At 31.3% G+C, this 13,682-nt stretch overlaps 2 protein-coding genes across 2 annotated transcripts; both read right to left on the bottom strand.

The window, feature by feature from the left end:
* Nucleotides 1-2,301: 2,301 nt before the first annotated feature.
* LOC106716322 (GDNF-inducible zinc finger protein 1) lies at nt 2,302-3,508 on the bottom strand. Its single transcript, XM_014509832.2, has one exon. The coding sequence runs from the start codon at nt 3,452-3,454 to the stop codon at nt 2,399-2,401; it is 1,056 nt and encodes a 351-aa protein (XP_014365318.2). The 5' UTR covers nt 3,455-3,508; the 3' UTR covers nt 2,302-2,398.
* Nucleotides 3,509-5,074: 1,566 nt separating this feature from the next.
* LOC106716052 lies at nt 5,075-6,102 on the bottom strand. The gene is made up of 2 exons (XM_014509484.2): nt 5,831-6,102; nt 5,075-5,319 (listed from the first exon to the last, which is right to left on the bottom strand). Exons 1-2 carry the CDS (start codon nt 6,066-6,068, stop codon nt 5,126-5,128), a joined length of 432 nt encoding a protein of 143 aa, XP_014364970.1. The 5' UTR covers nt 6,069-6,102; the 3' UTR covers nt 5,075-5,125.
* Between the last annotated feature and the right edge of the window lie 7,580 nt (nt 6,103-13,682).

Genomic DNA, 13,682 nt, shown 5'->3' with positions numbered 1-13,682 from the left:
TTTTTAATAGTCATAAAAAAAAGATGTAACTTGCTTATGAACGACTCTTTCCCCCGAATTTCAAATATGACACTTATATGAATATGCTATCTCTCTATTATTCAAGGACAATGAATGGGATAGCAATATTATAATAGTTACTATTAAAGTGAAGATTATTTGTTCGTAATATTTGTTGTTGTAGTATTTTACGTATATATGTGCTATTTGTAATGTATATGCATTGATGTGAATTTTTTAGTAAATAGATAAAAAATTAGATTCGCTTAGGTTATTATAATACATTATTAGATTAAAGGTTAACTCGTATTCGATTCATCCTCAACCCTCCGCCACCTCGACGTCGCCATTGGAGCGGTACATAGAAATTGCTATGAAACTGACGTCATTCTCGCTTGCACAAGTTAACGAATGCGCGTTGACCTTAAATATTTTACAACTGATATATTGGTATAACACGATTCGAAAATGGCGTGCGAAGTAAACAAGGATATGTTACTTCGTTTTTATTATGAAGTACAGTTAATGAATTCAATTCGCTTTTAGGATCGAATGTCGTATAACTACTTTATTAATGTAATTGTATGAGCGATAAATGAATGGAAACATGTCCTTGAACGTAAAAACAATAACAGTTGTAAATCAATAAAAAAAAAAACGAAATAGTTTGCTAGATGAGATTACAGTATTACGATAGGTCTGAAGTTAAAATATGAAGTATAAATATGTTACACAGTAGCCAAATTTAAATAATATTATTGTTTTATCATTAAACACCATTTTTTTGTTAAAACTTTAAAAATATGGTACAAAAAGTAAAAAGTTGACAGATATGTTCTATCTTTGTTCCACATTATAGCTTGAGTATGTATCGATCTCGCTCAAACGTGTATTTGGGAACCAACTTCAGATATATTATGCCCAATTTACATTATGCCAGTCCACCGAGAAGTCCATTCCAGTGAGTGTTTACACGTTTCTAGTTGTAATCCAGCGTTGATTGTGATAACTGGAGTGGAATAATGTTTGATGACAATTACAAAGCAACGACAAAATAATGTTTAGGTAATATGTAATTATTCCATTATGAATTATTCCTTTTTTTTAAATTATCTCTATGAAGAATCAATAAATGTTTAATACTCTTTACTTATTATCTCGTATTGTCGTGTGTTTTTGGTATAAATATAATTAAAAATGTTCACTATTTATCAATTTGATGTTAAAAATTATTTTTAAAAAAGTTATCGTGTTTATATTTGTATTATTAATTCATTTACAATATTATTGTAACAATCTTGTTATTTTAGTTCCAGTCTAAGATTTTAATAGTTCTGTGTTCCTATTTATAATTGATATAGTGTACTTTGTTCGGTTTTTATCTTCCACCAAAGAACTATTTACCCAAAATAATTCTGAATTTGTTGTCGAGATATAGTATATTATTTTTATCATGCAATCCCCTATTTGAGATACACTTTGAATATGTCTAAATATTCAGTTATTTTCGTCAAAAAAACATGTATTTATCCAATAAATTAGTCGACAAAATGCTTTTGATCTTCTATTAAGTACATATTATATGGCCTTTTATGTCTTCAAATATTATTATGATTATTCAAATTGTAACCTTTTAATGTATAATTTATTACAATATAAATCTATTATTAATATTTATTATTAAACATTATAACTTGTGTGTAATTCCTTGTTTGACAAGGATTTGACATTTATTGTATGGATGTTTGTCTCCTTTTATGACATTTAAGTATTTACAGAAGTTTTACTTCAATCTTTCCAGTTTTGTGTCTGTGATTGTTTTAGTTTTTATTTTTAAGTTATTTATATTTATGAAAATAAATTGCTTTCAATATAGTAAATATGTGTTTGACTTATACTGTAGTGAGAGTATTCATGAAAACCAATGTAATAGGTTTTTTAAATCCATCTATCCAACAAAGTTACACCTCCTGATAGATGTAACTATTTTCGATGTATTGGTTGAAATGTCCTCCAAAAATGTAATTTTAAAAGGTTTTAAAATATACTACGACCCACAAGTAAGAATCGAGATGAGTTTATAAAAACTGTTTAATTTTTTACAGATAATATTAAATTGTACACAATTTCTATACATTTACTAAAAATAATTTCTATAAATTTAATTTACATAACTATGATTTGAGTCAAATTTTAATATGATTTTGGAGACTTACCTGACTATAGGTAATCAGATTATAATAGTGAGTGATAAACCAATTTTTTTTTTTCAATCCAGAACACTATAAAGAAGACTTGTCTAGAATGTGTTCATATTTGTTAAAGCATATTTTATGCATCTATTCGGATTTTAAATTCTCAATTATTTTCAGGATTCGATTAACATTTCAACATTGTTTCAGCCATCTTCTTGATGTTTCTGTTCAGCTTCTAAATATGAGGGCATTCTGCCAAATAAGAACTTTTCCCTTTTATGAACATGTCGTTGATGTTTCATCATAGCATTTCTGTAACCAAAGGCTTTCCCACACATGTTGCACACATGATTTTTTATTCCCAAATGATCAGCCTCATAATGTTTTTGTAACATCTGTTCTGTGTGGAAGGCTCTTTTACAAGCATTGCATTTGAATTGAGGCTCTTTATGTTTCAACATATGACTGTTTAAGTTACTCTTAAATAAGAATCTAGCGGGACATTCTGTACACATATATCTGTAGTCTCCTGTATGTGTTCTCATGTGTGTTTTCAATAGCTCGGCATATCTGCCTCTGTATGGACAGAATTGACATTTGAAAGGGAAATCTTCTCTATGACGTAAACTGTGGTTGTGATATGCACATCTCAATCTGAATGATTTCCCACAAACATCACAAACATATTTAAGATGGTTTGGATCATGCATTGTAAGATGTTCTTTGAAATATGATCTATTTACAATTTTATTACAAATGTGACATGTTACTTTTGTTGCTTGCTTCAACTTTTTAGTGGTTTTATCTCTTATGTGACTCTCAGGAGACCACTCTTGTTTAGAGTCATAATCATAATTATCAGTGTAATTTTGAGTTAAATCTGTTTCTATTTGATCTTGGTTTTGGTTTAATATAACCTCCTCTTTTACTGGAAGATTATAAACTTCTGTCGATTTCTTAGCTGCTTTTCTAAATAAAATAGCGCCTTGAATAAAATTGTAACAAAAATTACATAAATGTTTCGGATATTCATCGTCTTCTGTGATTTCAATATTTGCAAAAATGCTTAAAGCTTCTAAAATATCTGACGAATCTTCATTCCCATAAATTGATATTATTCCTTGTTGTAAACATATTCTACAGCTATCGATATCTGTGTTTTTCTTCACCGGCGACTCGTTTATTTTTCTATAGTAACTAATGGCGTCGAATCTATTTTTGTTTTGCGACATTTTCATTATATAATATGAAGTCACCATCGTAATGGGATTTTTGGATTATTCGGTACACAATTTTTTTTAAATCAACGTAAACTAGTGAAAGTTATTATCACTGAAAACTTCTGTTATCGAAATGATAATGTCAATGTCATTAGAAATATCAACATTTAGGGATGTGGTCTGTGCTGTCAACAATCAAGGTAGGATCGAATTATCGTTATCGAACTAATCTAAATCGATACTGTGTAAAAAATATTAATAATCATAATTTCGCAGTCTATAAAAATATTTATTGTATTATTATAGTAATTTAATTGATAACACGAATCGATGCTTGCTTCTCCGGTTTCGTTGTATTTATTTGTAGGAACTTCTTGTATTTTGTTGTCTTGCATCAAAACCTTAAACTAATTTCTTTAACTCATTAAAAAAATTGCACTACGATTTTTTTAATAGTACTTTAATGGGAAGAAATAAAACAATTTGTCATAAACATTAAAATTGTGTAATATATTTGCTATAAATCATTGGACTAGAATATGTTAATACTTTGTTTAAAACCTTAATAAAATATTTGATAATTAATATAATTGGAGTACATTCAAAATTATTTTCTATATAAACACTCGAAAAACTCTAAGGCTGTGGATTCTAATTCACAATGGAAGATTTTTTGTTACATTTAATTTGTAAATATGTTTGTACATAAAGGCCACATTATCACTGACCATGTATTTTCACTACCAAAAGACATATAGGTACAAAAGCAGTCATCCTCTTCATTCCATTTGAAAAAATTGAGAACAGTTTTATACAGCTGTTTTGGCAATGGAAACTCACAGGTATAGGTTTAAACTACTGGATTAAATTACATGATAGAGTATAAATATGTATAAATCAGCACAGAACTGGCTCAAAACATCAGCTCACATAAACTTGAACCATAGAGCTGCAGATCAACAAATAAATTAGCAGCTCACAGCTCAAAGTGATGATTATAAGTGCAAGATGATAAGCTGTGAGTCAGCAGACAAGCAGTAGAGCTACAAATCATGCACTCTCAGCTTGAGGTTCTTTAAAACAAACCACACACTTTACTTCATATTGCCTGGTGACTCACAGCATGCAGCTCGAAATGCAAACCATAACTATTTGAAGGTAGACTTGAGGAGAGATGTGAACCGGCTCACTGACCTGCTTCACACATGGGAACCATGAGCTGATCTGCAGGTGCAATTTTAATTAAGTTAACCATGACTCATTGAGTAATCTCAAACAATTGTAATCTCTAAGCATAAATATTGCACATATTATAAGACAATCATTAAATTTTTGGCATTATTGGCAGAGTAAAGGTATATATTTAATTTAAGGTTTATAAAATATTGGACATGTAGAATAATATGACTAGATGTACAAAAGCCTCACACTTGTATTGCTGTGTGAGTTTTAATTTCCTTCAACCAGCAACTTAATCTAATCATTTTTAGATTGTTAAGATGTCTTAAGAAGACTGTTGGCTTTGCAGTGTACATGTTTTTGTGCTGAGAAAATTAACTGCAACTATGATTCCATTTTTAAAATATTAAAAACTCTTTGGTACAATAAATACAATATCACACAACACATAATATTTAAGTACAAAGTATAAATATTTCTCTAATTTTAAATAAATTAGCCAATGTAAAACTGTTAAATATATAGATTACTTTAGTCATATGAGGGACCACGGCACATTGTGACAATAAACATGGATGCAAATATGTACTCCAAGACTTGAATTGTAAGCATTAGGGTGCACCAGATGTATTCAATTCTGAGGATTACGACTTGTTTCACCAACAAATATAGAACACAAACCATTGATGGCACCGTCAGAACAACTGAGAACATCACTGGTATATCTGAAAAAAGGGCAGTTCATTTACACCAATACATCTCTGACATTTGTAGAATCTTCACTGGTGCAATACTACAGCCAAACAGAAGACAGGTGTCAAGTGTAAGTAATTATATGTTTTGCCTTTCGAGTTTATTAATTAATTAAGAATGGCTTAACTCATGTGTGATCGTCCAGTGACAGCAAGGACTAGTTTCTTATTGAGTTTATGTGCGAAAGAACAATTCTATTCCCCTTCCCACTCTTATCTAATAAGGATGGAAAGGGGAACATCCTTTTTCTGTATTCTCTACTTTGTCCTATAAAGAAATTCAATTCATCTACAACAATCTAACTTAGTCCAACATTTCACTATTTTAGCAAATTCAAGCAACCACTCGCTCATTCGCTATCTTTTGATATAAAGAAAATCTAATCTCATTTACATCAGCCCAGGGATAAAGAATTGAATGATATAGCGCAAGAGTTAATTACGAGAACTTTTTGAAAAGAAAACAGATATTGTAGTCTCTTACCTCGCTCACTAAGGCTTCCTTTCCGTCCAAGTATAAGTCTAGCTCCTTCTATTATAAACAGTCCCATTAATACACCGTAATCTTGGCCAACAGTAACCCAATAACTATCGCTATTGTGCTTATTTCCGATCAATATAGATTTCAATATAAGTGTACCCAATTCACATGTAGCAAAAAGTCCAAAATAAAATGAATTTATATACAAAAGTATTTCGTATGCTAAACTTGAATTAACCATCGCGCTTTTTTATTTAATCGATTAATTATCTCTTCGTCTTAATTATTAATCAAGCAATTATTAACGAACCAATTGAATTTCCTTAAACACTATTCACTATTTTTAAAAATAGAATACGAAGAAGAAAGAAGACCTATAGTATATCGATAGAATTCGGATAATTATTTATTGAATGACATTGGCAACTGGCAACAAAAGGTGATGTTACTATAAAAAATTATTAAATTGAGGTATGCATTTTACGATATTCCTAAGACAACATAACGTTATATTTTAATTATTCAATGTTAGATTTTGAAGAAAATACAAACCATAAAAATGTTACGTGTGACAACACCGGACGTGGGTTTGTACTGCCGACACCGATAAACAAAGGCATAATGTTATCTCCGTTTTTTCAGAGGAAAGAAGAGAGATGACAACATCTGTGTGTTTGCTGATTAGGCAGTGGAACACTACGGTAAGGTTCAACGAATGACAGAATGGATGACCGAATAGGAGCGAACAATTTTTTTACGCGATATAGATACCTAACCCTACCTAAGTATAACACTAATATGACTGATTTACTGACGACCGACGCGAGCGTGGGCAGACGTCTTCCACGCTGAATACGTTTACGACCTGTGATTTTTAATGAATTAAAGTTATAATACATCCTAAATAAATTCAGTTGTTCAGTTATTTAGTGCTACTATATATAGTGTCGGCTGAATATGTTGTGGTAAGTGTTATGTTGCAGAAAATGTCATGGACCACGCGCTATTAGAGCACGTTTTGATATATCTAATAAGATATAAAACTTTTTATCAATATTATTATTTATGACATTTAAGAACGTTACGTAGGGTATTTTGGTGTTAAAAATAAGTTGGTTTAGTGTTAAATATGTGTGTATTTCGATTGATAATGTATTACGGTTTACTGTATTGGCGTGGTCATATGCCATCACAATCTTTATGGATAGATTTTATACAGAAATGTTCTGCTAAAGCCACAATGAACAAGTTAAAGTGATGGGATTTCATAACTGCACTATTGGCACACGTTTGCGCGAAAAATCTGTAAAAATAAATCTATCAAGTATGTGTGTAGAAAGTACCTATATTAGTAATATGAGAACAAATTACTATATGTTTTCACATATTTTAAGAAATGTTAATTAAAATAAAATGTTCATAAATAAATTAAATTAAATTAATTTTATTTTAAGATGTTGAGGCTTTCTTTTATAGCCTTAACCACTTTTAAAAAATATAAAATTAAGTCAATTATTTTTGGTAGGTAAATGTTAAAATGTGAAAATTTAAATACGCACTAAAATTCATGTGCATTTTAAATCAAAATTACGAATTCTAAATTCCTCATTGTTTACAATGAAACATATCCGTATCCGGGTCGGTTATTTGGCATAATTTTAATTACGTTGCGTTCTTTAAGTACATTTAAAAAGATTCTTCAACTAAGGGACAATCAATTTATAGTGAACAATAATGCAATAATCCTAAGAATCACAAAAGTTTGATTCGCAAGATATTTTTGTCAATTTTTACCATTAGTTTTTTATAAACACTTACCAATGTTGGCTATACTCTAAAAATTAAGGAATATAATTATTTTTATGTTTATGGTGCAAAGGTTATCGATCCATTCGATAACAGAAATCGTTTTTAAAAAAAAGTGTCTTTATGTAAAGTTATTGAGTATTCGATTTTCAAAGTCGATTCTAAAAGGTATATATGATATTTAAATCCACAGAGTAATAAAAAATCATACACATATTAGATAGTGTACACAGTAGTCACCTTCATAAAAAGATAAGATAATTTGAGATTCTTTTACAAAGTGCATGTGTAAACGTAACCTAATAGACACATGTAAACATTTCTTATCTGTGGGTTTTCCGTGCTTAGTTGGTACATATTGTTCTATTTAATAATTGTTTAGTGTATCAGTAGCTAACCTATGCTCCTTGTTATTTGTTCATATTATAACAACCATTGTCTTTCGTTTGTAACATAAAATATATATCAATATGTACGAATTATCGACCTATTAAAATAATTAAATTCGTTTCCAACTTATGATCGAACATATATTACACCATACTATCACCATAAAAGCTGCGACGACTACGTGGAGAAAATAATATTTAAATACAGACCACTAAGCATTGGTTTCTGAGACCAAAATCGTTGTATAAAACAAATCGCCATCCCTGTCATTATCTTTGACAAAACAGAGATAATATTATGTTTTAAATGGATATTTTGGTCTCTGAAAGACGCGGTTATTAATTTCTGTAATAAATACGTAATACATAACAAATTATGTCTCTTAACTTATTCATTTATGTAATAAAGAATGCAATATATCTCTCGCTAAAATACACTTGGCATAGAATTTTTAAAAAGACAGTCTTCTATTTTACATTTTTTTTTTTAAAAAAAAGGACAGTTTATTCAAGTGATGAACGCCCGCTCGGCGTAATAATGTCGCATTGTTTGAAACGTTTTTTTTTATCTTACACCTTTGAGAAAGTAGACTTTAGAAACTAAATAGGTTGTCGCACCCGACCTACTTACACGTCTACCTCTTTTTTAAACTTGCATAGATAATATACAGGTTACTTGTAAATAAGAAACTAGTTACTTGCAAGGACTTTGCATGGAATCAGGATTTTTTTACGTTTTAGACAAGGACAAAGGAAACTCTATCTAAAAACTGTCTAATCTAAAGCCCGACTAAAATTCATTCCTCAACAGACATAAACAGTTCTAATTTGAAGTTTAAAAACTACATTTAACCTACAAACGGGAACTATATCATTGGAACGTTAAAGTGAGATGACAAAGAACATGTAAATTGAGTTCTTTGTTGTCTCATCAATCTATAGTGATGTCATATTACAAATAAAAGGGAATGAGTAATTTAAAATTATTTTATACAAATGAAATTAGTGACTTAAGAAAGAAAATAAAAAACGGAATAAATAATCAATCGATATGTTGTCACTTTTATTTAAATCACAATTTTCAAGTCAACTTTATGACTATAAGCTCTAGTTATGTGCAACAATATTATTTTCTTCCGCCCTTATATTTATCATGTCAAAATAACGAGGATATTAAAATCATAAATCTAGTATTCCTTTTAGGGAATTCCATCTAAATGTGTAGTATCAGACATGAACTGAATCCAGCCATATTTGGTCGATCTGCCCGGAACCGGTATAAAGCGGTTTGCTCCGTCATTTCCGTTGACAAGGGAATTTTATTCACAAGTCCAGTGTCCCTAAACAAGTTCAATGCTATGAAAAAGAAACACAAACAGAATGTTCTAAGTAATTACATATATTTTGTGACTCCTACTCTAAACTCGCAATTTTTAAGATAAAATAATGTTCCTGGCCGCTAATAGAATTAACCTTTGTGAAGTGTAGGTTGAAATGATTTAAAGAAAAAGCCACAGATTGCCAGTATCTTACTGAGTGAAAATTTGATAGTTAAATTTTATTTTAACACTGGCCATTTATAAACTTGATATTATTTTTAAAAGATAGCCTATAAGAACATACAGGCACATATTAACGGTATTGTGTTCGTTTGTATTTAAACACGTGCAGTGTTGACAGATAAGTCTATTTGTATCCACAATATTATCTGTTTATAAAATAAGACGTATGTAAGTTTGTATTCAGGTTACATATTAATAGAAACATACATTACGTTTAATTAATTTAACGAATTCTTCTTCTTCTTTTTATTTTTGGCTTTGGCACGGTTTGTGCATTTAGCCAACGTCAGGTGGAATGATTTTTTGATTCGCCATTTTACTCATTTACAGACTATGCGTATCAAAAAACGTAGGAAACTTATCGCGAAATAAAATAAATAATTAAAATCGAATTGAGTTTACTAAAGGATCAGAATAATTTTATAAGGGGAAAAAGAAAATTAAATTAAATTTTAATGTTATTATTTACAATAAACCTATTTATAATATTATATACACGGGGATTAAAATCTCTAAGAAGTAAGGAAATGTTGGTAGGAAGAGGAACGGAAAGAGATACTAAAGAAGTATATACGAAAGAATGGTCATATTTAGGGCAAGAAAAGAAAACATGGTTCAGGTCAGAATAGCTCTCACCACACTCACAGGCGGTACTACTTACGATGCCAAGTTTGTGTAAATGAACCGGAAGACTGTTATGTCCCAGACGCATTCGAATTATAGTAGAAGTGGCGGTTTTACCAAATGACAATTTAGCAAACCATGGCTTCCTGGGAACGGAAGACTGTATATTATACAAGAAACGACCCTTGATCCGGCCGCTCTCTTCCCAACCTATATTCCACGAATTGTGGAGATATATGCCAGGTAAAGCAGTAAGATCATGTCCAAAATTCTTATACGGGTATACGTCACCAGTCGCAGTAGCACTGTTGGCCAAACTGTCAGCCTTTATATTTCCAGATATGCCGCAGTGACTAGGTATCCAACAAAATGATACTAAATAGTTGTGTAATTGACAATGCAACAACTTTCTCTTACATTCAAATATTACATGAAAAAAAGGGTTAAGTTTTAGAGAAAATTTTGCTAAGCTCTGTAATGCGCTTAAGGAATCAGTGAATATAACGGTTTTTTTGAGTTTGAAACAAAGCACATATTCAAGAGCTTTTAGTAGTCCAAAACATTCACCGGTAAAGACAGACGATTCTGGAGGTAATTTAATTTTCTGAACTATATTGTACTGTTTATGATACAATCCAACACCAACACACCCAGTGGAGTGTTTAGATGCATCTGTATAAATTTGATGCCAGTTAGGCCATTTACTATTGACATTGTAATTAAAATTTATATTAGCATTGAAATCAGATTTCTTAATACCAAGAGAGAAACAAATATCCGGATAAAGAAGAAGAGAGTCATAAGGAGAACTAAATAGGGGAAGTACACGAAAAGAATGCGTTGGCGCTTGTAGTTGTTTGAATTTTAAGAAACTTTTAACAAGACAAGGTAAAGGTTTATGTGAAGAGGGTAATTTTTGAGAAAGATACTCCAGTTTGGAAATTAGGGGATGATTATGGAACTGGACGATTTTAAAAATAAACCTATCAGATAGATATTGTCGTCTTAATTTTAAAGGGGGGTCACAACATTCTATTTGTAAAGCATTAACGGGACTAGATTTCATTGCCCCGGCTACAATTCTCAACGCTTTCGTCTGAATGACATCTAATTTTTTAAACCCAGCTACATTGCCTGGATCTAAGAAAAAGGTTCCAAAGTCCAGTACACTTCTAATGACAACATTATACACCAACCTCAGTGTGGCCGGGTGAGCACCCCACCAAACGCCACTAAGACATCTCAACATGTTCAAGTTTCGCTCACATTTACCAACTACAAATTCGCAGTGTGGTTGACCTGTTAGTTTTGAATCAAGAATAACTCCCAAGAATTTTACTTGATTTTTAACGGGTAATATATCGCCATCATATGTTATAGTAAGTAGGGGAGGAGTTCGAGATTTAGTGAAAAGTACTACGGTACTTTTTGAGGGGGACAGATCTAGGCCATTACCATCCATCCAGATTTTTAGAGAAGACAAAGAGGAGGAAATATGTTGTTCAGCAGTACCAACAGACATATCAGAGGCATAAATAACCAAGTCATCGGCATATTGTAATAAACTAACTGAGTCTCCGATTGAACCTTCTAGGTCGTATGTATAAATATTGTACAATAAAGGACTCAAAACAGACCCTTGTGGTAAGCCCCTCCAAACCAGCCTACTGGGCATGTAAGACTCGCCAATATCTAAAATAATTTTCCTCTCCGAAAGAAGATTTACAATTAAATTAGTTAAAAAATAAGGAACCTTTAATTTGTCTAATTTACTTTTTAAAATATGTAATAGAACATTATCATAAGCCGAATTAATGTCCAAGAAAGCGGCTACTACTGACTTTTTATCTGAGATAGCATTACGAATGTCCGTTATTAATATGCCTAAATTGTCACTCACACTTTTACCTTTTCGAAATCCAAATTGACTTTGGGATAGATGTTCATTATTTTCTATATACCATTCAAGCCTATTTTTAATTAAATGTTCAAGAACTTTTGTGATTGTCGATGACAAAACTATTGGACGATAAGATTTGATATCAAATTGTAGCTTAGACGGTTTTAAAAATGGTAACACTATTTGACTTAGCCAAGATGATGGAATGTCACCTGTTAAAAGAGTTTTATTTATTAGATTTAAAAAGTGATTTAGTCCATTTTCGCCAAGGTGAGATAAAAAGGAATATGGAATCCCATCTTCTCCAGGAGCACTGTCTTTGACGTGATTTAATACGCCTTTTAACTCAGCTAAAGTGAAAGGTAGATTTAGAGAGGAAGGGGCATCGGACTTATTTTGTATAGGAGAATGGATATGAACTTTAAGTGGAGCCGACGGAGGAACCAAGTGGTCAAGGAATTGATCAGCTAATTCTATAGGAAGTAACGACGCGTTAGAAGGATTGACAGCTGATCTAAATCTTTTGATATTTCGCCAAATGACAGTAGCATGTGTTTCAGGTGATAAAGTACTACAAAATTTCCTCCATCCCTCAAATTTCTTTTTTTTAAAAAGTTTTTTAACCTCTTTCATTACAGTCATTAGCGCCTCGTAGTTATCCATAGACATATTATTGCGATAATTATGCTCAGCTGCCTTGCGTTTTTTTATAGCAGTGGTACATTCTTCATCCCACCATGGTGGAGATGACAATTTATTGCTACGCGGATTTTTCTTTGGAAAAACTTTATCAGCCGATTCTAACAAAATAGCTTTGAAATGATTATTATCAGTGACATTAACCTCTGAGCAATTATTAATTTTCTCTTCTACTAATGAAGTATATTGACTCCATTTAGAGTCTATGATTTTGTGTTTAAGACGAGATTTTTGAATAATAGTTTTACTCTTTTTTTTACAGGGAAATGAAATAAGTATGGGATAGTGATCACTATTGTAAGTGGAGCACAAAGTAGACCAAGATAGAGAAGATGCTAAATTAGGAGTACAGATGGACAGGTCAATGGCACTAATTGCTTCACCAGGCTTTGTGAGGCGAGTTGGAGAACCCGAGTTTAAAATGCACAGATTATACATGTCTAAGATATCCAATAATACATGGCCATAACTATTAGAAACTGAACTTCCCCAAGATGTGTGATGAGAGTTAAAATCACCCAGAATCATGAAGGGCTGCGGAAGAACGGAAATTAAGTTTTTGATTTCATTGAAGATTTGTAAGGAGGGATGAGGAACATAAATAGAGACAAAGCAGATATTATCAACAATAGCTGCAATGATAGAAAAGCTATCACTGTGTGAAGGAAGAGGGAAAGAAGAAAAGGTGCTTGAATTTCTGATGAGTAGGCACACACCACCATACCCATCAGTCCTGTCTTCTCTTAAACATGAATAACCAGGAATTCTGAACACATAATCTGGCTTTAACCAGGTTTCAGATAGAGAAAAAATAAAAGGATGAAAAGTATTTATAATATGTATTATTTCATGCTTTTTGTTTATCATACTGCGGC

This window comes from Papilio machaon, chromosome 24, assembly GCF_912999745.1.
Source record: "Papilio machaon chromosome 24, ilPapMach1.1, whole genome shotgun sequence".
Taxonomy (NCBI): domain Eukaryota; kingdom Metazoa; phylum Arthropoda; class Insecta; order Lepidoptera; family Papilionidae; genus Papilio; species Papilio machaon.
The sequence above is the reverse complement of the archived record's forward strand: the minus strand, read 5'-3'. Positions and strand labels throughout refer to the sequence as shown.